This window comes from Benincasa hispida, chromosome 9, assembly GCF_009727055.1.
Source record: "Benincasa hispida cultivar B227 chromosome 9, ASM972705v1, whole genome shotgun sequence".
In the NCBI taxonomy this organism is placed as follows: Eukaryota; Viridiplantae; Streptophyta; class Magnoliopsida; order Cucurbitales; family Cucurbitaceae; genus Benincasa; species Benincasa hispida.
Window position 1 is genome coordinate 23,137,808 of NC_052357.1, and position 24,571 is coordinate 23,162,378.

Here is a 24,571-nt window from a genome sequence, read left to right on the forward strand (position 1 = left end):
TAGACCCAGGTATAAATCTAACTAGAATCTTCATAAGTCCAAGGGCGAACTCAGGGATTCCGTTCTATTGATGCGATGACAATGATTGTTTCGATCTTGATGCGAATTGTTGATAAATATGTGATGAGTTAATATACCTATTCTATTGCTAATGCAAGTAAATGATGGTGGATGTGATGAGGGTCATAATCATAGTAAAACAGCCTATGCGGAGAGATGTAAACTTTCTATAAATAAAATAGGGTTGAGAGAAATATTCACTAACATTTCCTAAGCAAATGCATAAATCATGCGTTCAAGCAAATTACTTAAAATTATAAACTACACTTCTTAGTGTATTTAGTCATAATGTTCTATTTCTAGGATGCATGCAATGAGCCCTTTGAGGCAAAAGATGTCTCTTTATTTCTAAAGGTAATATCTTCTTGTTTTATGAGGTCTAAATCCTTTTCTTTTTCAAACATAGATTCATTCTATTTCAAGTAATCTCTCAACTTGTTCAAAATAGTTTATGAAGCATATATAAAATAAGCTGAATGCACGATTAAGCTTTACTTAGTTCACTTTAGTTGCAATTTTTCTCGACCCATTAAGAAATTAGTTGCTCATGGTTGAAGATGAAGAGATGGATAAATAATAAGTTATGGAAACATTCATATTGATACAGAGAAGTTTTTCAGCGTTTTACACAACACAGAGAAGTTTTTCAAGTTTTTCAGAGAGGAGTCTAGTTTATAGTTGGACTATAACTAATTGTTCATTAGAGGAATCAGTGGTACTTAAGAAGTTAGATGTAACTATAGGAGTAAAATGATAATTTGATCCAACTGTAGGTATGAGTTATTTGTGAAGGGTCAACTTATTGTTAATTGGTTATATCCATAGACACAAAAATATATGTACAGAGCGAAAAGTGTAGCTGTCGGTCTTTAGTGGAGTGACCGATAGTTAATAAATGTTGATTAATTTAATTAAAGAGTTCAATTAATTAATTTAATATCATTAGAGCTTCTAATCTGTAGGTCGTTAAGGTCCCCTTACTAGCTCAATTAAGGGTTAAGTAAAGAACCAATTAATCTTTTATTAATTTGAACTATTCAAATTAATTAATGAAAATTAATTGTATGAGATGCAATTAATATAATGTATATATATACATTATCATACAAAGTTTCATGAGGGAGATAAATATTTGAATATGATTCAGATATTAGTTATATGAATAAGATTCATATGAAACTATAGGTTAAAATTAGTATGAATATGATTCATATTAAATCTATAGGTTATATGAGAAAATATAAAGTTAGATTATATTATATATGATATAATATAAACTATAGGTTATATTCTATGAGATATAATATAAGGTTTTGATTTAATTATATTATTTTTAATATATTAAATGTAGAATAACTCTCATACATGATGAAAGGAGTTATGAAAATACTTCCCTTCATTCTCTCATATACAACATCACAGAGGAGTTTGAGAAGGTGTATGTGATAGAGTAAACAAGCAAAAAGCGGAAGTTAACAGAATTATTAAACACCCTCATTGCATTTAATTTGAGTTCAAAGCATACTGAAAAACAATTTCAATATAAAGAGGGTTTCATATGTGTATACCTTTGTAGAATTCTTGTTGATTCTTGCTGAACTACATGAAATTGAACTCAAAATCTCTAGTAGACCACCAAGAAGAGCTTCTCTAGTATTCTAAGCCTTGGATTGAGTGGTGAAAACTCTCAACTGAGCTCAATAGGAGTTGGGATTGGAGAGGGTTTGAGAGAATTTCACAAATTCTCAAAATTTTCAATTAACTCAGCATGCATCCCCTTTCAATTTTTGAAATTGAACTATTTATTCAATAAACACACGCAAGCATTAAGTTATCAGCCAATTTGACACTTCAAAAGGCAATAACACAGTGGGCTAAGTGTTGAATTAAAATCATCAAATGTTGGATAATTCCACTATTTGCAATTTCAATTATGCTTTAATTCTATTTTTAACTTAAATTAAATTAAACTAAAAATCAATTTTCAAAAACGAATTTTCTTAAAATTGAAATGAATTCATTTAAATAATTAATTAATTAATCAAATTTAATTAATGAATTAAACAATAATTTAATATCAAATATTAAATTATAAAACACCTAATCTAAACATAAATTCCTATTCATGTAATCAATATTTAAATATTTTAAACTCTCCAATTACATTTAATTTCGAAAAATTTAAACGTTAATTATATTGAATATAATTATCCAAACCCTAAAATCGAAATTGAACATTTCAAAATCCAAATCCAAATTTCGAATTTGAATACTTCAAATCTGCTCAATTTTCTAATCCAAGGTTTAATCTTTTACGAGCTTATAGACCTGCAGATCACGAATTCCTAGAATTTGAGATTAATCAGTTAAACTCTTTAACTTAAATTAATCAATATTTGTTAACTATCGAGATACACCACTATAACTCATAGTTGCACTCTCCTCACTGTAGATATATTTCTATCCACTTGATTTAACCATAGCCAGTAAGTCTCGTACGTATTTTATGGCTAAATCAAAATTATCGTTTCACCCCTATAAATATATCTTACTCCTTAAGCTCCCACTGATCCTCTATTGAACAATTGGTATATAGTCCAACTAATAAATCATGTCCCTCTCGGCCATGAGAGGGTGAGGCCCCTTTGTTCAAGACCAGGAATCAGTACTTAAGGAAACAACCTATTTGCTAACCCCAAAACAGGTAGGAGTGAATTTCATCTTATAGGATATAATCCCAAACTATCTATTTGATCTTATCCCCAAAATGGAAGGCTTGTTGAGCAGTGCTGTTGAACCACTCTTACTTATGCAAATCAAAGGATAATCCCAAATAAACAGGAGTTCATAGTTAGCTCAGGATTAAAATTGAGTTATCCTAGGTCATTGAATGGAAATTGTTAGTTTTAACAGTAAATGGTAGTTATAAAAAAAAATGACTATTTCATGGTCCAGTCTTATGCAAAACTCTTTTGCATAGGATTCCTCCACTCGCATATCTCCACATGAACGATTTTGAGATCACATCATTTGTATTAATATACAAAATAGGCCACATCCATAGTGTCCCCAGGTCGAGGTACCCAATCTCATCCATATACTTATAAACCTTTTTGGCTATATACTATAACTTGATCCTTTTTTATGTCTCTACATGAAGTCACAATCTTCATACTATAACCATGGATTCGTTTATTGGATTTTATAATATAATGCAATTTCAATTTCAATAACACTTTTATTGAATAAGTTCTTCAATAATACTTTTATTGATAAATAGAATATGTTTCCATGATTAAGAACTGCGATTTTTAGGACATTCCCAACACTGTGAATTTTCACAGTGGTTTATCTTTCTACAATTCTTCTTACTCTCAAGAGTTATCTCTCAACAGGATTGCTCCCTCACCAAAATTAAATAGACGAGCCCATAAATCCATCTTGATCCCTACTTTGAGAATAGCTAAGAAAGGCTTTGGTGGTGAAGTCCAATAAAAGTGTGTTCGTGAGGACCAATTGTGATCATTTGGGGAGAAGCACATGAAGATTTTTTTCATCAAGGGTAAGTTTCTTATCTTCTATTTCCTTTTAGATAACATGCTTAGATGTTTATGTTTATCATTCTATTTTCTCTGGTTTTGTTTCTATTCTAAGATGAGTTCACTGACACAAAGGTAATCACTTGCTTCCATACTCGGAATTCAATTCCTTTAACCCAACAAGATATTCATGATGTGATTCATCATTGTTGGAGGTTTGCTGATTATCTCTATATTTTTCTAAGGCAGCTTCTGGTAGTTCTTGTAGTTGTCACAAATAATGTCTTAACATCTATCTCAGACAATTCTAAATTTCATAGAATATTTTACTTTCTTAATTTGAAAATTATTTGTAGAATATTTTTATTTCCTAACCTGGAAAGTCTTTGCAAATGTATATTGATCGATATTTTCCTTTTTCATGGTGCAACCTAATTTGATTAAAAGGGAAATATTTTCCTGAAAATGCTTTCCTTATTTGGCCTTGGTATTTAAAAGGAGAGTTATGTCCTTCATTGCACGTTGACCACATTTGTTTATTGGTAGAAGAGTGTCTTTGTTCTTAGTGGTCGAATTGTGTAACATTGCACTTAGATCATTGCTCATTATTTTTCGCTGTGCAGATTCATCAATTGAATTGTTCAAGAATTTAAAGATAACTCCTATCTTAGGGGAAGTCTAAGAAATTACTGAAGATGTGGGATTCTCGGTCTGAGGAGGAGGCTAAGACTTCATTCTCAAGAAGGATTTCTCCATCTTAGGGAGGACCTAAGATTCATTAGTGAATGGAGTTACTGAGTTACAAGGAAAATAATCAAGTCGAGAGGAGTCTCACACACTGTTGGAAGCTGAAGTGTTCAACACTAATATTATCATACTTAAGAGGAGTCTGAGCACAATTGAGAGAGAGTCTCACATCTAGAGGGAACCTAAGTGACTTGTGAGGTGAGCTCTACGTGAGTCACTGTAATAGTTGGTGTATTGCAGATAAGTACTATATTGTAATTGCTTAACTCTCTAATATTACTGGATTACCTTTTCTGGGCATACTGCACCCCTAGATGTAGGTAGTTTATCACTGAACTGGGTTACCAAGTTTTGTGTATCTTTATTTATTTTCTTGTTATTAGTATTTTGTTGTTATAGTATTTGTCAGTATTTTTTTAACATCTTTATTTTGAGTGATGAGTCGTCCTATCACTTTTTCAATCATCAACAATACTTTGAGGTTCCTGTACCTCGTTGTAGAACGCATGCGAGAAGATGACTATTGTATGGCACTTGAGTTTCTGTTGGCTTGTAATGAATAATTTTGACTTTAGATGTACTTTTTTTAAATATAATTTGATTTATCACATCTTTCTTATTATGTGTCAAGATGTTATATACATTTTATAAAATTTTAAATTATTAAATTAAAAAAACTAACTCATGGACACAGTCCACAAGTACTGATGATGACATGGATGATGAGATGAACAGGAGATTTGAATTGAAGATAATCGTGTACCAAGTCTAAATTTTTTACACCTATTTTTGTCATTATTTTCCATGTCCTATTATGAATCCATGTTATCTTTAGAATAAGTTTGTGAAGGACACTATTTTTGTCATTCTTTCGATAACTACATTATTTGTGGAATTAGCCCCGTAATTTGCAACCCTTTTTCAAAAATTTTCCTTGTTTGTTTTTTGTTTTTTTTAATTTTTTTTAGCTTTCACTCCTAAATTAATCTCCACCATTGGTCTACCAAACCTAAATCCAATGACCAGATTCAAGTAGAGTTTCAACCTATTTATAACTTTTTTTTGTTCCTTATAACCAAGGCTTAAAATGTCGTTATCGATTGAAATACCAAGATCTTAATTTTACGAAAATTTCGATAGAAATATCGATAAAATGTTGATTTCGATGGATTTTCTGGAAAAATTATAAAAACAAAATATTCAAAAATAAATTTAAATTAGTAAATAGATATTTTATGATTTTCAAACAAGTTAACATGTCTACAACATATATTATATTTATATTAATGGTATTGTGCTTATTTTGTGTTTTATAGATTTTTTTGCGATATAATGAAAATATTGATTTGCCCCTCATATCGATGTCAAACCCATGAAAATGTGAAAATTAAATATCGATAGAAATATCGACATGTTGATGAAAATTTAATACTATGCTTATAACTCATCTTTATCCCAAAAATTATATACAACTTCTTGAACATTTCCCTCCAAAGTACTCCATTGAAATTCTCCTCAAAGCTTCATCATAATCAATTTTTGGATTGTGAGTGATAATTTTATGTGAGAGAGCTAAACTTTGTCCATCCGTTCTTTGTGAGAAGTTGTAGCTTTTGTAGAGACTCTAGTTTATCTTCTACTGTGATTCGTAAATAAGGTGTGGGTGAACCTTCAGATTTGAGTGATCAGTTTAATTTTAATTTGTACATGTAAAAGAATTTTTAGTAGTTGACTCTAAGAAAATCATTTTGAAAGATTTGTAGTGGTTTGAGATCGTGAATCCTTAATAAAATCGGTATAGATTGGGTCATGAAGCTATAAAAAAAAATCATAGAGGTTCACTTCAAACTCCAAAAAAAGAGTGATTGATCGATTTGATTCTTACATATTAGAGAGTTGTTAAAGTGAAATACCCAAAAGGGAAGTTTTGTGTAGTAAAATTTCAAACCACTATAAAAATTTTAAGAGTTATCTCTTAATTGTTGAATACTTTTAGCATGTTTTATTAGATTAGCTATTAAATTAATTTTGTTTACTTTACCCAAAAAGTTTAAACTTTATTAAAACAATCCCATAATTCACCCTTTTTAACTGCTGTCATATGATGCTACAATGTGATCAAACTATCTAACTTTTTTATCTAACTTTTTTAGATGAACAATTAATGTCTTATCCATTCATCAAGTTATGCTCAAATTGAAAATATAGTACTCCTAAAAAAATAGAATATTACTTCTTTGATTTAATTATAAATTTTAACTCTATGATTTGAAAAAAAGTTAGAATTTAATCATTATAATAGAATATAATAAAATGATGAAACAATAACAAGAACGTTATAAGCTAAAGACGTAAAGATATTTTGATTGGACCTATTAGTAGGATATGGTTGTTCTAAATTCGGATCACATGGAATGTTGAATCTGTGTATGAAACTTGTGTATATATATTGTATATATTGAAAGCAATTTCGGTATGTCTCGGTGTCAATCACTACTGCTGGTTGCTCCCAAGATTAACACAATTTTCAATTTCAGGCATGCATTCGCCAAAGAAAGGATTGGAATCAAGATGAATAATGCTCAAAATAGATAAAACGAAAATCGAAAATCAGAATTAACAATGGTGGGAATACATAGCCATACTTTTAGATATGCTACTTTGGATTTTTTAAAAAGAAAAATAAGAAATGGCTAGCCGAATTCGGGCCCACTTATCTAGATAGAAGACGCAAACATGTGATGAAAAAATTATACTTCCACGACCACCACACTTTAGAATCACTTCTAACATGCCTTGGTATTTATATTTTTTATGCATTGCTTAATTCTTCAATGTGGGATAACATTCTCCTATTTCCTTTTAATTTTTACTATGAGTCTAAACCCAAAAGTCATTTCCAATATATATATAGAGTTGGATTCTAGCAACATTTTTTCACTAAGTTCTTATCAAGCGAACAATTAGAATTCTCTCTATATATATTACAATCTTTTCGTGCTACTTACCTTACATATACTTGGATACAATTTTATTTTTGAAAAATGATCATGTACGACGACAAAAGCAAAAAGCAAAAATGAATTATGTTCAACTAAATATGTAAATATATACAACAAATGGAGTTATAACATAATATAAACTTTGAAGATATATATATAATTGAAAAGAGAAAAGTTGTGAATAGATGAAAATAATGGGAAAAGTTAGCTAACAAGTGACCTGACAACAATCATAGAAAAGGAGAGAATTTCAAATATTGTCACTATCACTCTCTCTATTCACAGATTGACAACAACACAACAAATTCTATCACCATGTGCAAATCTTTCACATCTTCCTTCTTAATTCCTTCTCCCTTCTCTCTCTCTTCTCTCTCCTTCCTTTTTTCACTCCCTTTGAGGAAAACTTTTGGTTCTTCAAAAAAAAAAAAAAAAAAAATCAAAATACCAAACCCAAAAAAGAAAAATTAAAAAATTAAAAAATTAAAAATAAAATAAAAGAATTAAACCACTTTGCCAACTTTTCCCCCAAATCCAACTTTGATCATTATATCAAGACATGTTCTTTGCTCCTTCTAATTAAGGTTAACCCAAATTTTGCAGCAAAAAACTCATATTAGTTCCTCTTCTCTCTTTCTCTTTACTCTTTACTCTTCCAATGAATGAGTGGATGGACGATAGAGATCATAAGGCGCCCAAAGATGATCAACGGTGCAGGGCTTTCTAGAATCTAGCCTTAGCCATGGTTTCCCTTTGCCACTCCAATGGAGGAGGCTGATGGGACCAGGGTGGAGGCTCCTACATTTGCCTTCAAGGTTGTCACCTCCAAGACCGTGCTGGTTCCAGCGGTGATCGACGGCGCGTATGTCACCCGCAAGCACGAGCAGGAACGGCGGTAGAGAGCCAAGGTGGTATATTCGTCGCTGCTTTTGCACTGCCATCCACTCCTCCATCTTTTGCGTGAACTCACCGCTCCGCCATTTCTCGACGTCTACAACCATTACACCTGTGTTGAAGTAGCACGGTTGTCGCCTATCAAATGTCTTTGCTAGCTCCGGGTCCGACCAAAATTGGTCTGTAAAGTACTTTGTGAAGTTTGCATGACAATACTCCGGTGCTGCTAATACCTATGTATGGAAAACAACTTTGAGAGATGTTTAAGATACATTAGACCAGTCAAGCTCAACTAGTTAAAGTTAAGATGTTATAATCTCTCATGCAAATTAAAAACTGGAAACTCTTCATTTACTTTCATTCTCTTTTCAAAACTAAAATCATAATGATAAAATAATACGTATTATAGCTCATTTGAATATAGTTCAATCATAATATTCATATTATCAATCTTAAACTCAAAAATTGCATAAAATTTATACTATAAGTTATAGATCATTAAGTGAGCTTGTCTCATAAAAAAAATTGAAACGCACTTTTTTTCTTTTTAATGTAAGAAAGCCGATGGTTTCTTTTATCTTAATAATAATAATAATAATAATAATAATTTTCCAACAAAAGAGGCCAAAACCTCATAATCTGAAATCATCGGCAAGAAGTTGGATATTTTGGGTAAACACAAATAGATATTTGAAAACAAATTCTTTTTTTTTTTTTTCTCACTTTTCTCCCAAATATTTTCCAACTCTAATTTGAAAAAGAATAAATAGAATAAACGTGGATTAAAATATCCTAGCCTAAAGAACAAAAAAAAAAAAACAAAAACAAAAACAAAAACAAAAGTTTTTAGAAAGATCAAAAAGAAAGAAAAAAAAACATAGACATGTAATAAAGAATTTGTTTAAAAATGGGTTAAATTACAAATTTCATCTCTATTGGTTTGAAGAATGTTAGAATATTTATTCTTATGGTTTTGAAAGTTCAAATTTAGTCTTTATATTTTGACGAAACCTAAAAAATAAGTCCTGTAATTTAATAAAATCCTCATAATTAGTTCTCTAGGATTTTATTTCCTATTATACGAATTAAAGTCTAATTACAAACATAGAAATTAAATTCTAACTTCCCAGACCATTTATAAACCAAATTTCCTATTAAAACAAAGAAAAACATTAATTTTAACCACAAAGGTGTTGTTAGGTTGCATCAAATTTGCAAACTTCCAGTTTAATACATTTTAACCATAAAATTATTCTAAATTATAAACTTTCAATTTCATCCATTTTGACTATGAACTATTAAGTTATATCAATTTAGATTTTAAACTTTCAATTTCACAAATTTTGATCTCAACTGCTCTCTCTCATCTAATTTCACTTTCAAGTTTTTGTTTGTCTTTTTTTAACCTTGATCATGCCATTATATCAATTTGGATTTTAAACTTTCAATTTCATCAATTTCACATCAATTTTTGTCTTGTTATGTGAAGGACAAAATTGATGAATTGATATTAGGTTTTGTGTCCTTACTTCATCAATTTTGGCATTGACATAACAAGACAAAAACTAATATAATATTGATGAAGTTAAAAGTTTAAAACCCAAATTGATATAATCACAGAGTCAAAAGAATACGACAAAAAAGTGGAAATTAGATGAAAGAGAGAGTAAAGTTCATGGATTAGGTTGGATTGGGTTGAAGAACTATTTAAAACCAACACAATTTTCATTATTTGATTTTTCATGAAGAAAAATAATATGTTGATATGTAAAAGAATTTGTTTAATTATTTTTACTTATTAAAATAAGATATGCAAATCAATTTTAATTATATTATGAAAAAATTATTACACTATTTGGGTTGTGTTAGTTCATGTTGACTCGATTTATTTTTGATTAACTCATGAACTAATTGAACATATAAAATTTTTATTTATTTGAACCCAATTCAACCGAATGAATTTTTAACCCAACCCAAATCATACGGATTGAGTTGGATTGATTGAATTTTTTAGATAATCGAATTTTTTTTTTCATGAAATCTAGATAAGAAGGAGAGAGGAAAAAAAAAGTAAAAATTTGGAATTTAGTGTTAAATGAAATTAAAGGTCATTTTCAATATATATTATATGTACCTTGTCTCCCAAATTCACTCCCCAAAGCTCAGCAACATCATCAACAACAACCAAATCGGAATCCAAATAAATAACTCTCTTAACCTCCGCCGGCAGTATCTCCGCCAAATAAATCCTCGCATAATTCAACGGTTGATCCAAAGCTTGACGAATCGATTTCGATATTTTCCCTCGAACACGACCGGCATCGAATCGATAAACCTTAAATTTCAAGTAAGGAAACGTAGCTTTTATACACGAGAACACATCCGCTTCAAATCTAGCCCACAAGAAATGAAATTCAACATTCTCCGGGCAAGTCGAATGCTGAAGAATCGACAAAACCGCGGCCATTGTTCCTCTAAGGTAATTCGAATCCAATGTCATAGCTACATGAATTTTCTCATCTTTATCACAGGAATCTCCGTTGCGAAACGCCGGAGCTTCGCGGAAGATCGGGACATCGGATGTAGGTTTTCGAATGATTCCTAAGCGGATTCCGGCGGAAGTGGCGGTGGCGGAGAGGAGGAGGAGAGACAGGAGGAGGCCGAGGAAAGAGATGGAGAAATGGAAGTGGCTGTTGTTGCTGTTGTTGAAGGAATTGGCCATTCCTGTCCTGTTTTGTTAAGGGAAAATTTGAAACAGGGGAAAGAAAGAAAGGGGGAAATTTTGGGGGAAATTGATTAAATCAAAGAAGAGAGAGAGAGAGAGTAATGGCAGCCATTGTTAGGCTGGTTTGAAGAAGGATAAGGAAGAAGAAGAAGTTAGGAATGAATGATGAGAAGGGATTAAAGAAAGGGAAAGAAGAAGGGTTGGTGGGATTTTGAGGAAGGGAAAATTCTTAGGAGAAAACTAATACCTATTTTTGAATATATATATATATATATATATATATATATATATATATTTATATTTATTTATTTTCCCTCCTTTCTTGGTGTTTGAGGATATAATTTTGAATGGAGGGTATCTAGGCAGTTTTTAGATTTTTTTGTCTTGTCAAAATAGTCAACCACTCCTTCCCCTCTAATTTTTGACAATGATGTAAGAAGAAAATTGAGAGGATATATTGTTTGTCTCATAGGGTTTATTTTAAGTAAATTTTGGTTTTAGATGATGTTTGATTGTTTGCAGTGGGATCTTAAAGTAAAGAAAAACACATGTTCACCCTGTCACTACTGAAATTTGACCCACAAGCTATAGCATAGATTGATCCTCCATCATAATTTGAGTTCGTGAGATCTAACAAATATTATTGCAATGCTTGTTAGAGTATATTAACATGCAGTGGAGGAAAAATAGAATGAATAAACGCTCTAATCATACTTAACTTGAGTTTAAACATGCTTCAAAGTAACTTTTACAGAAGAGGGTTTGCTGAATACAATACCTTTGAAGTATCCTCTTCAAGTCCAGTTGAGTTCCACGTGAAAAGAGCTTCAATCTTTAAGTAGACAACCACCAAAATCTTCTCTACTATTCTCTTGCAAGGATTGTGTGATGGAAGCACTAAATTGAGCTAGAAGTATATAAGATTTGAAGAGGGAGGTTTCTCTGAGCATTCCAATTTACAGAGCCTTCACCATGCAAATTCATGGCTTTCATGAAGGGCAGCTCCTACTTCATGGAGAAAATGGAGAAGTGAATAAGGAAGTTCATTGCATAGTGGAGATCCACTTTGAAAAACAATTTTCAAAATGTTTTCCAAAGTTGATTTCCAAAATCATATTTTGTAAATTAAACTTATTTAATTTTATTTCTTATTTTTATAAAATTAATTCAATTAATTAATTTTAAAATAAAACTAATTAATTAAACTTTTTAATTAAAAAGAATTAATTAATATCAAATATTAAATTAATAAAAACCAATCCATCAAAATGAAATTAATATTATTCAATTAATATTTAAATCATAAACATCAATCATTTCTTCAATTTCGTTTAATTTCGATAAAATTAAATATTTTAATTGTATCAAATACAATACATAGAAATCCTGATTGAATTCGAACATTTCAAATTCTAAACCCTAATTTCAAATCTTATCAAGATTACTCAATTCACTAATCCAAATTACGAGCTAGTAGAGGGACCTTATTTACCTACAGATCATGAGCTCTAACGACTTGTAATTAATTGGTTAAACTTTTTAAACCGAATTAATCACTATTCGTTAACTACCAAGATATCTCACTATAGCTTGATAGTTGCACTCTCCTCACTGTAGACATATTTCTGTCCATTTTAATCATAATCGGTAAGTCAATCCTTCACAAGTCGTTCGTATTTACAGCTGGATCAAAGATTACCATTTTACCCCTATAAGCACATCTTGCTCCTTAAGCTCCCATTGATCTCCTATTGAACAATTGATTTATAGTCCAACTTATAAATTACAACTCTCTCTTCCATGAGAGGGCGTGGCCCCGCTGTTCAAGATAAGACATCAAAGTTTAAGAGAACAACCCATCTGCTAACCCTAAAACGGGTAGGAGTGAATTCCATATTGTCGAATTATGTCTCCAGCTATCTATTTGGTCTTATCCCCAAAATGGGAGACTTATTGAGCAGTGTTGTTGGACTACTCTCACCTATGCATATCAAAGGATAATCCCAAATAAACAAGAGTTCATAGTTAGCTCAGGATTAAGATTGAGTTACCCTAGGTCATTGAGTTTGAGATAGTCAGTTTTAATAGTAAACGATTTTTATAAAGACAAATGACTATTTCGAGGTCGATCTTATGCAAACTCATTGCATAGGATGCCCTCACTCACATGTCTCTACATGAATGGGTTTTGGATCACATCATTTATATCAACATACGAAACGGATTGCATCCATTAGTGTCACCAATATGAGGTACCCAATCTCATCTGTATACTTATAGATCATTTTGGCTACATACTAAAACTTAATCCATTTTTATGTCACCACATAAAGTTAAAGTATTCATGTTATAGTCATGGATTCGTTTATTGGATTTTTCATAGAAGGATGCAACATCAATAAAAAACTCACCAACATTTTATTGATAAATAGAATATGTTAGTAACATTTACGAACTGCGAGTTAGGCCATTCCCAACAATCTCCCACTTGGACTAACACTCCAGTGAGATAAATATATAAATATATAATGTTTACAATGTGAAATAAAGAGAGAAAAAATACAATAAACAAAATACTCTTCGACATTCTCCCACTTACCCTAGATTATGCTCATAGTCCTAGTCCAACCAGGTGACCTTCAAACACTTTAGTCGAGAGTTAGGAAGCACATATACTTCTAACTGCACAGAGAATCGGTATCGGATACGAATACGATGTGGATACGTCCAGATACATGGTAGATACATATCTGATACGTGATTTGAAGTATCCGATTTTTTGTTTTTATTTTTAATTTTCAGATACGCGTATCTGCTTCTAGATACGTGAAGGAGATACGTGGGTCAATTTTTTTTTTTTCAAATTTAAGCCCAACCACTTAAAAAGCCTAACCCACAACCCATTTTATTTTAGTGTATGTTTAGGAGTGATTTTGAAATCATCAAAAATCACTTTTTTTATTTTTAAAATCACTCGAAAACACACTTTTAATTACTCAAAATTAATTTAGTTTTCAATTTTACACTTTTAAATGCAATTTTCATATAGTCAAAATTAGTTTTGAAGGATTAAACATGTTTCACGGTGATTTTGAAAATAACAAAAGTGATTTCAACCATTTTAAAATCACTTCCAAACATAAAAGTCCACTTAAATTGAGCAATCCAAAACAAAAACAAATTAAAAATGATAAAAACATAAAAATTTGAAAAAAAAAATCGAAACGTAATTAAATCTTATTCTTCCCTTCTTTCACTATTTAAATCATGATTCACACCCCCTTCATCCTCAACTTCATTCTTCCATCTCATCTTCTACTTCTTTTCTACCGTCTACTCTAGTCTTTCAACAATCACTCGACGTTACTGGATTTTTTGGATTTTTTTTTTCAGATTTTCACTCTCTTCTTGAATCTACTTTAATCTAACTTTAAAATAAGTATTATAACATATGCATTCTATTTATATATAATTATATATATATATATAATATATATACATATATATAATGTATCTTTAATGTATTCGTATCTTATTTTTTTAGAAATTAACGTATCATCGTATCGTATCGAATCCATATCATGATCCGTATCTGTGTTTGTGCTTCTTAGGCCGAGAGGACTTTCATAAATGGATCAACAATGTTGTCTTTTGAGGCTATCTGTGTGACTATCACGTCTCTTTGGTATACAATCTCTCTGATGAGATGATACTTTCTTTCGATATGTTTTCCTCATTTGTGACTTCTAGGTTCCTTGGAATTAGCAACTGCATCACTATTTTCACAATACATAGTAATAGGTAGGTGCATATTTGGAACGACTTACAAATTTGTCATGAACTTGCGGAGCCACACTACTTCTTTAGCTACTTCGCATGTAGTTACATATTCCGCTTCCATCATGGAGTCAGCTATACAACTTTGTTTAATGCTACTCCACATTGTAGTTCCTCCACTAAAAGTGAAAATCGATCTTGAGTTAAATTTCCTGGAATCTACGTCAGTCTAAAAATCAGAATCAGTGTATCTTGTAAGGATCAAATCTTTAGGTCCATACACAAGCATATAGTTTCTTGTTCTTCTGAGATACTTGAGGATATTTTTGAAATTCGTTCAATGACTGTGGTCCGGGTTAGATTGGAACCTGCTGACGATTGCAACTACATAGCATATGTCAGGACGTGTATACAACATAGCGTACATCATACTCCCAACTGCTAATGCATATGAAATTCTTTTCATTTCCTCAACTTCTTAAGTTGTCTTAGGAGATTGTTGCTTTGACAAATGAATTTCATGTCTAAAAGGTAATATACCCTTTTTGGAATTTTGCATGTTATATCTGGACAAAATTTTATCAATATAAGATGCTTGAGAAAGTGTTAAGGTTCTATTCTTTCGATTTTAAAAAATCTGAATCCCAAGAACATATTGAGCATCTCCCAAATATTTCATTTAGAATTGTGATGTTAACCATCTCTTTACGTCAGCAAGGTAACTTGTCTCATTCATAATGAGCAAGATATTGATAACTTGTAGAAATATAAGTTATTTATACCATCTTATTTAGATTATGCGGCAAAAAGAAGGAAAAAGTTGTGTCGAACATATAGAAATTGGCTTAGAAACGCAAAAGTTGTAAAGTGTCGGAAGCACACCTGCTAACCCCATTGCGATGGCAAAATGGAATGTCTAAGTCTTTGTTTTATAGGAAACAGGTCACTGTATGTGACAATCACTCAAGAGCAAAAAATAACAACGCAATTGCAGTGAATGCAACGATTGATCATTGAAGGAAAGATCAACGCATTTGCACCGCATGTGGCAATCGATCCTGGATAAAAAGATCAACGCATTTGCACCACATGTGGCGATCGATCATAGATGAAAAGAGCGACACATTCGTGGGGATTTTTGAAATTGTACAGCTTTTCTGTTGTATGATCTGACAAATTGAATGTGGAGCAGAGCGGATGTTTCCACCAAGCCATGGCAGGAAAAGCAGCTTTTCAGAGCGGGACCACTAACGAAGGAGGTGCCAAGGTCTATAAACAACTACATCAATTTCAAAGAAAGTAGGCTGGTCTGAAGAGACAACTTAGAGAAAATCCAAGAGAAAGACGAGACAAGACCAAAAAGTAAGTCTCGGGAACAATAAGTTCATTCACATTCCCGAAGAGAAGCTCTGTGCAGAGATCACTTCTACCTGGAAAACAAGCCTAAGAAGGAAGTTCTCCACCACATTCCTCCTACACACCGACAAGCAAATCGTCTCTGATCGGGATCCGTGTCAAGACATTGACACGCTTTCCTTATTTGTTCTCACTTTCTATTCATCAACTGTGTTCATTTCTAATCTTTCATCCATCCATCTGTAACAAACGTTTATCTTTAGATTTTAATATCATTATCATATTCATCGTCATTTCTCTGTTCTCCACCATATATTCATCGTCCATCTCTCTTATCATGTGTAACTAATCCCCAGGGTAAGGGGGAAGGATTAAACGAGTAAGTTAATCCATGTTGAAGAAATTAACTAAGTTTAGCTAACGCATGCTCAACGACATCTTCACTTGTGAAAGCAAAAGTGAAGATGTCAATCCACTTCTCGAAAGAAAATTGGAAGAATGTGTTAACTAAAGCAAGAAGTATTTCCAGAGATGAAAACAACCTTGTGTTCACAACGTTCATCCTTGATTCACCATAGACATATGGGAACGCGGCCGATCACTGAGAGGTGTAAGCCAAGGGAAAGCGGAACCTTAGTTGCGTCCTCAACAGGATTGACGAACTTGCGATGTCCTTTCCCCCAACTCATTCTCTTTCTGACACATTTCACAAGACTTGCCACCGCATTCCATCAGATACTTACACATCTTCACAGACAATCCTCTATTTGTTTATTTATTTATTTATCACTGCAATTTATTTTATCACCACATTTTATTTTATTATCGCAATTTATTTTATCATCGCTTTTTATTTTAACATTGCGTTTTATTTTAACATCGTATTTTACTTATCACCGCATTCTACTTTTCCCATACAATTCATTATTATTTTGTTATCGGTCGCATATATCACATTATGTCGCATTGATCATTGCAATCCCCATGTTCGACCTCAGATCACTCTGAGAAACTTGCGTTGGAATTATACTTGGTTCCAGTGCAAGAAAACTTGTGACACGCACGTACTACACGAACACATACTACGAACGCATATCAGCAGCATCACATACATTATTTTAGACGTAGTATCGCATTTATTATCGAGAGCACATACACATCATCCACACGTCATCATCTACATCACCACTTCACCATCCATCCATCTTTCCATCCTTTTGCGGTGACATTACATTCGTTTCGTCCCCCGCAATTAAAATCCATTCAACAAGTTTTTGAGCAATTAAATTTCAATCGAACAGATATCATCAACAAAAAGGACCAAGAATGCTACAGTTTTGTTGACTATCTTCTTGTATATACAAGGTTCATCAACATTCTGTTCAAAGCCATAAGATTTGATCGCGGTGCCAAATCTTATATTCCAGGATCTAGAAGCTTGTTTCAACCCATAAATGGATCTCTTAAGCTTACAAACCTTTTGTTCTTGACCTGTTTAATGAACCCTTCTGGTTGAGACATAAAAATACTTTCGTCAAGATGGCCATTTAAAAAGGTTGTCTTGACATCTATTTTCCATATCTTATAGTCATAATATGCAGTAATGTATAAGAATATTCTTATTGATTTTATCATGGCAACAAGAGAGAAGGTTTCTTCATAGTCAATCCCCTCTCTTTGGGTAAAAACTTTTGTCACGAGTCTGGCTTTATAGGTTTGTACCTTGCCAGTTTGGTCTCTTTTCCTCTTGTAGATGCATTTACTATTGGGGTTAATACCCTGAACTCTCGTTGGGTCCTGTAGTTTGTAAACACTGTATTGAACAAACACTTATGATGTAATAATATATGATATTTTTTTCACTATTATCTATGAAACATGAGATGTTTTATTTGCTTTACCACAAACCAATAAACTAAGATCCTTGGTTGTCGTTGTAATTTAAGCATGTATGTGGAGACATACAGGTGGATCATGTCTTAAGTGATAATCAAAATGGTATGTAGTATATGGATATAGGAGGGAAACCTTATCCTAGTGACGCTATGGATGTGGTCCACTTTGTAGAATAGTTACAAGTGTTGTGACTTGCTAAGATGGTCTGATCCTGATCATTCATGTGGAGACATGTGAGCGGAGAATTCCTATACAAAGGAGTTTATATAAGATTGGACCACGAAGTGTTATAGTCTTGTTATATAACACCGTTCATGACAGAGACTTTACTTTACTAGAATGACCATAGGTAACATGACCTCAATCTTGAGTGAGTTGGGAACTTCTACTTTTGAGGGCAATCCTTTGATTTGCATGGGTGCGAGTGGCTAGATTGCCGACTCAAACCTACCACTTTGGGGATTCTTCTGATTTAAGAGCTGGGAACTCAGCTACACAAGATGGAATTCACTCTTTCCCTGAAGCAGAGGTAAGTAGATAGATTACTCCCTTAAGGGTTGATTCTAAGGCTTGAACGATGTGGCGCCACACACCTTCTCATGGCCCGAGAGGTGTCCACACATAGTAGGACTATGTTGTATTGTTCATTAGAGGGACCAGTGATACTTAAGAAGTTAGATGTAACTATAGGGGCAAAACGATAAATTGGCCCAACTGTACTTAGGAGCATCTATGAAGCGTTATTGTACTGTTAATTGGTTATATCCGATGGACATAGAAATATATTTATGGTGAGAAGAGTGCAGCTATCGGTCTTTAGTGGAATGCCTAGTAGTTAACGAATGGTGGATCTCGTGGCTAAAAAGTTAAGTCAGCTATTCACGTACCATTGGAGCTTCGAGCCACAGGTTCATAAGGCCCCCTTGGTAGCTCAATGGGTTCAAGTTGAGAATCAGTTTTTGGGTCAGTTTGAATGTTCAAATTGACAAGAGGGAGTTCGATTATATATGATATGATTGAACTAGTCAATTATATATGATATAGTTGACATGATGTATGAGATACATTAATTGGAGAAAAAGGATATAAATATGATTTATATCTAGTGGAGGAAAAAAGGACTATGGTTCATATATTGCATATGATGTGATATTAAACCATAGGTTATAAATATAATATAATTATATTTATTTTTTAATTAAAGAATTATAAGATAATTGTTGGCGGTTTTTTCTCTGTAACTGAATGAGATAGTGGGAGGTTGCAATCAGTTTTCGTAACTGAAGGATAAAATGAAAATAGTTTTCATTTTGTAAGGTGATCAGATAATCGCTTCATGATTGAGTACACTACCCATCGCCTACCAAACGAGAGCATACACGATAGCTCAAAGTTTACTAAACGATCGTGTACACGCATGCTTTACTTAAACGATCGCATAGTCTTTACTAAACGATCGCACACCCGAGCGATATTATTCGATGATTGTCTAAACGATCAGACCCTTTTTACTACACGATTGTGCACCTGTTACTAAACGATCAAGCACTTGTCTATGCGATAGACTTCAGATATCCCCCACTTACTTGGTCATGGGGTAAACAATCGTTGTTTCCTCCTCCCCNCCCCCACTTACTTGGTCATGGGGTAAACAATCGTTGTTTCCTCCTCCCCTCTACCAAATCCAACAGAGCCCATACCTCCTGGATTCTCACTCCGAGAATACCAAGGTTTCCAAGTGGTTGTGTCTTCCGTTCTGCCTGTTCGTGAGATGTCCGTTCGGTGGTAGACGATAGCGAGATTTGGTGGATGATAGCTTGACGATCTCAACGACAACGAGAGTTACTGATTTGACAAGAGCGAGATTTAAAGAGAAGAAAAGTTCTTCAATTGGTATATCTCTTGCTTCTTTATTGTTTAAGTTTCAAAGCATGTCAAAATTTGTCGTTGAATGTATAACTTGTATGTTTGTTTGTGAATGCGATATTTCTGTCACAATGAATTTGGAACGATCTTGCTTCTGCTCATAGGTACTCTTTGATAAGAGTTCCTTCATTTACATCCTATAGATTTAACCTTATGTGGTTGATCTACAAGATTCTAGGCAGAATTGAAGTATATACAATCCATTTCTACATTCTTGGTTTTTATTCATTGTTTCATATCAACATCTTCCATTTCCTGTTTAAAGGTTAATGGATCCTCTAGACCATCATCAAGTGTGATGTCTTGGATTTTTGTTAAACTCATGTAGCGTCCAGGTTAACGAATAATCCTCTCACTACGTTAAGGCATTCTTAACTCTTGAGATGAATGTGATGGAGAAACAACCATTATTGATGGACCAGCTTCATCAACAACTTTTGTTGACTTATCTTTAGTATCTTGGTCATTTCTTTCAATATTAGTTTATTGCGAGGTTGATGACTTCTAATATGATCCTCTTCCATGAATGTAGCATTTGTCGAAACAAATACTTTATCTTCTTGGGGATTATAAAACAATCCTCCTTTTGTTTCTTTTGGGTATCCAACAAAGAGACATAACTTCGAATGTCGTTACAATTTCTTAGGGTTTTGTACCGACACGTGTGTCAGACATCCTCAAACCCAAAAGTAGTGTAAACTACCTTTACGTCCTTTCCATAACTCATACGATGTTTTAGGAGCATTTTTTTAGGGAACCATGTTCAGAATATATACTGCAGTCTGTACTGCATACACCCAAAAGGATTGAGATAACTAAGCAAAACTCATCATGGATCGAACTATGTCTAACAAGGTTCAGTTTCTCCTTTCTGCAACATCGTTCTGTTGTGGTGTTCCAGGTGATGTGAGTTGGGATTGAATTCTATAATCTACCAAATAGTTCTAGAGTTGTAAATCCATATACTCACCACCTCGATCTGATCGAAGTGTTTTAATTCTTTTACCTAATAAGTTTTCTATTTCCGTCTTGAACTCCTTGAACTTTTCAATAGTTTCAGACTTGTGACTTATTAAGTAAATATAGCGATATCTAGAATAGTCATCAATAAAACTGATAAAATATTCATATTTTCCTCGTGCTTTTACATTCATCGGACCACAAAGGTGGGAATGTATAAGTTCGAGGGGTTCTTTGGCATGAAACCTTTTCCAGTAAAAGATCTTTTAGTCATTTTTCCCTCAAGACATGATTCACAAGGAGGTAAAGAACTATCTTCTAACTGATTTAGATGACTCTTTTTAACTAATCCCTCAATCTTGTTGAGATTTATGTGACCCAGTCTGAGATGCCAAAGATAGGCGTTAGGAGAAATCTTATATTTTTTTTATTTTGGGCTTCAACCGTTTTAAACATCTCTATATTTAAAATGGTTTTTGCTTCAGTTGGTTTTAACACATGCAAGTTATTTTCAAGTCTAGCAGAACAAATATGAACACTAGAAGTAATGATTGCTTATGTTGAAAAAATATTTTCAAAATTAAAATTATATTGCTTTATAAAAACGGTAAATGCTTTTCCAAATGCATATATTGCTTATAGAATATTATTAACAATACAAGTAATGATTGCTTATATTGAAAGAAGCTTTTCAAATTTAAAATTAATTAAATCTTATTTAAGGTCAAATAGTCGCAAAAAAGATTAAATGAATTGGCCAGATTATTCATTGAAAATGATATATTAATGAACTTAGATTATCAAAATTTAATATATACTTTTGCATCTCAAAAAGAAAAAAAATATATTTTAGATAATATTTTCTCTATGATGGCCTCTCTATCAAAATTTTGCCTAAGGCCTCATATGATTTCCAACCTAAAGGAATCGAATTCCCGATGCGAAAGCGATTGATCGCCTTTGTGTCGGTGATTTTCTCTTTTTTTGAACAAAAGTTAAGAATAGAGAAAACAAAATACAAAGAGGATAAATAATAAACTGGTCCAAAATACAAAGAGGATAAATAATAAACTGGTCTAAGCATGCTTTTTAATTAATTACTAAGAGGAAAGGGAAGGATATACATACACTTGAAGAAAACCTACTACACATATTCCTCTCCTGGTGCTCATGAATGGTGAACTTCTATTCCTCATGAGCACAACAATGTCACAGGATCTTTTGGACACCACCATAAGTGATTTCCTCGCTATTCTCAAGGTGAAAATCAAAAAGGAGTTGTGGGCTCTTGTTGATATTTTTTTTAGGGAGAAAAGGATTATTTTAGAGAGTTTTCATAGGGGAAGAAGATGAATCTTGCAGAGAGTTTTCACGGTGCCAATAATGTGTACTCCCTTTTCCTTCTGTGTACTTGCATATGAGAGAGATGAAGGGAGTTATGACGTAAAGTAATTCCCAAGGGAGTCATTTTACATTTTAATTATATTAAAATAATATAATTAAAACAACCTTATATTATATCCCATATAATATAACCTAACTTTATATTCTATCATATAACCTATAGTTTTAATATGAATGATGTTCATATTAATTTTAACGTATAGTTTTTATATGAATCTCATTCATATAATTATTATTTAAATCATATTCAAATATTTATCTCTCTCATTAAACTTTTTATTATGATGTAACCATATACATTATATTAATTGCATCTCATACAATTAAGTCCCTTTAATTTGAACAATTCAAATTAATCCAAAATTAATTGATTCTCATTTAACCTTTATTGAGCTAGTAAGGGGACCTTATGGACCCACATATTAGAAGCTCCAATGATACGGGATTAACTAATTAAACTCTTTAATTAAATTAATCAACATTCATTAATAGTCGGTCACTCCACTAAAGACTGATAGTTGCACTCTTCATACTGTAGATATATTTCAGTATCCATTGAATATAACCAATCAATAGTAAGTTGGCCCTTCACAAATTGCTCGTAACTACATTTGAATCAAAATTATCGTTTTACTCTGTAGTAACATCTAACTCCTTAAGTACTATTGATTCCTTTAATGAACAATTAGTTATAGTCCAACTATAAACTAGACCCCTCTCTAGCTAGTGAAAGGGTAAGGTGTCTCATTGTTCAAGACTTGGAATCAACCCTTAAGGGAGCAATTAATAATCTACTTACCCTAATTACGGGAATGAGTGAATTCTATCTTGTGTAATTGTACTTCTAGCTCCCCACTCGAACGAATTCCAAAATGGTAGGAGTTCACAACTCAGTTAGGATTAAACCCAAGTCACCTATAGTCATCCTAGTTAAATATAGGTATCTTCAAGTAACAATGTTATAAAGAGAGATTAATCATTTCGTGATCCAATCTTAGACAAACTCTTACGGGATACCCCCATTCACATGTCTCCACATGAATGATCAGGATCAAATAATTTGTAACACTTTACATCAATTGTAACAATTACAAAGTGGGTCGTATATGTTGTGTTACCAGGATAAGGTACCCAACTTTATCCATATACTACAGACCGTTCAGGATATAACTTAACCATGATCCACTTATATATCACTACATACATGTATAAGCTACACTAAATAAGGGTTTTATTAGTTTATTGGTTTTGGGTTAATGAAGACTAAATGTGAAGTAAAATAACACTTTATTTTATTAAATAAATAATTCATTGTACAAATAATTTACAAACTACAAAACCACAAGATTTAGGGCATCAATTCCAACAATCTCCCACTTGTTCTAAAGCTAGTGGGGTGTACAAATACAAACCATAAACAAAGTACAGTAGACAAAATAATAAACTAGGGCATACATTATGCCCCCAGTAACACCTCCCACTTGCATTAGACTAGATGATGCATATCTCGTAAACCCAGATTCTCTACGTGACCCTTAAACACTTTAATCGTTAAAGCCTTTGTAAATGAATTAACAACATTGTGCTCCATAGCGATCTTCGTGACGATCATGTCTCCTCGATGCACAATCTCCTGGATGAGATAATATTTTCGCTCAATGTGCTTCCATCTCTTGTGGATTGTAGGCTCCTTGGAATTAATGAAACGCATCCTAAAAGTGCATTTTCTGGGCTTAGAATTTAGTTAGTTTTATGCTTAATTTGAGACCTTTGATGCTTTTATTGTTTATTTGTAGGAAATTGAGTAGTTGGATAAGAACAAGTAATTTTGAAAGATTAATGACCAAAATTCCCCCAATAAGGTCAAAGTTTTGACCTAGGGTAATGATCAATAGAGAAAAAAGAAAGAAAATGCAGAGATCGGAGGCAGGGCAACATTGAACGAGCATTGCAACGCTGCCCTATAATGCTGCAGACCCACATTTGGAAACGGGGTAACATCGCAACACTTGCAACGTTACGACGCTAGGATTAGAAGAGGCACGCTACGGATGATTTAACATCAGCATTGCAATGTTGCCTTGGAGCGTTGCAACGCTATGACTACTGCCTATATAAGTAGTTTATGGTCGAACTGATTAGGAGAGGTAATCTTAGGGCTCATTTGAGAGCATAATTCAATATTCTGGCGAGGCTTCCCTGGGGAATGTAATTTTGGACAGAGGCAGCATCTCAGAGCTTCAAAGGATCTAAAATTTGAAGAGTTTGTTGGGTTGCAATTCTAG

At 32.7% G+C, this 24,571-nt stretch overlaps 1 protein-coding gene across 1 annotated transcript; it reads right to left on the reverse strand.

Moving 5' to 3' along the window:
• Positions 1 to 7,851: 7,851 nt before the first annotated feature.
• On the reverse strand, positions 7,852 to 11,119 carry LOC120087024 (probable galacturonosyltransferase-like 4). The gene is made up of 2 exons (XM_039043866.1): positions 10,377 to 11,119; positions 7,852 to 8,475 (listed from the first exon to the last, which is right to left on the reverse strand). The coding sequence occupies exons 1-2, from the start codon at positions 10,962 to 10,964 to the stop codon at positions 7,996 to 7,998; spliced, it is 1,068 nt and encodes a 355-aa protein (XP_038899794.1). The 5' UTR covers positions 10,965 to 11,119; the 3' UTR covers positions 7,852 to 7,995.
• Between the last annotated feature and the right edge of the window lie 13,452 nt (positions 11,120 to 24,571).

Bases quoted from the DNA above. Each gene is read 5' to 3' on its own strand.
- LOC120087024 (XM_039043866.1), bottom strand. From the start codon at position 10,964: ATGGCCAATTCCTTCAACAACAGCAACAACAGCCACTTCCATTTCTCC. The intron at 8,476-10,376 runs GTACATATAATA...TTCCATACATAG, and splicing joins GAGTGAATTTGGGAGACAAG to GTATTAGCAGCACCGGAGTA.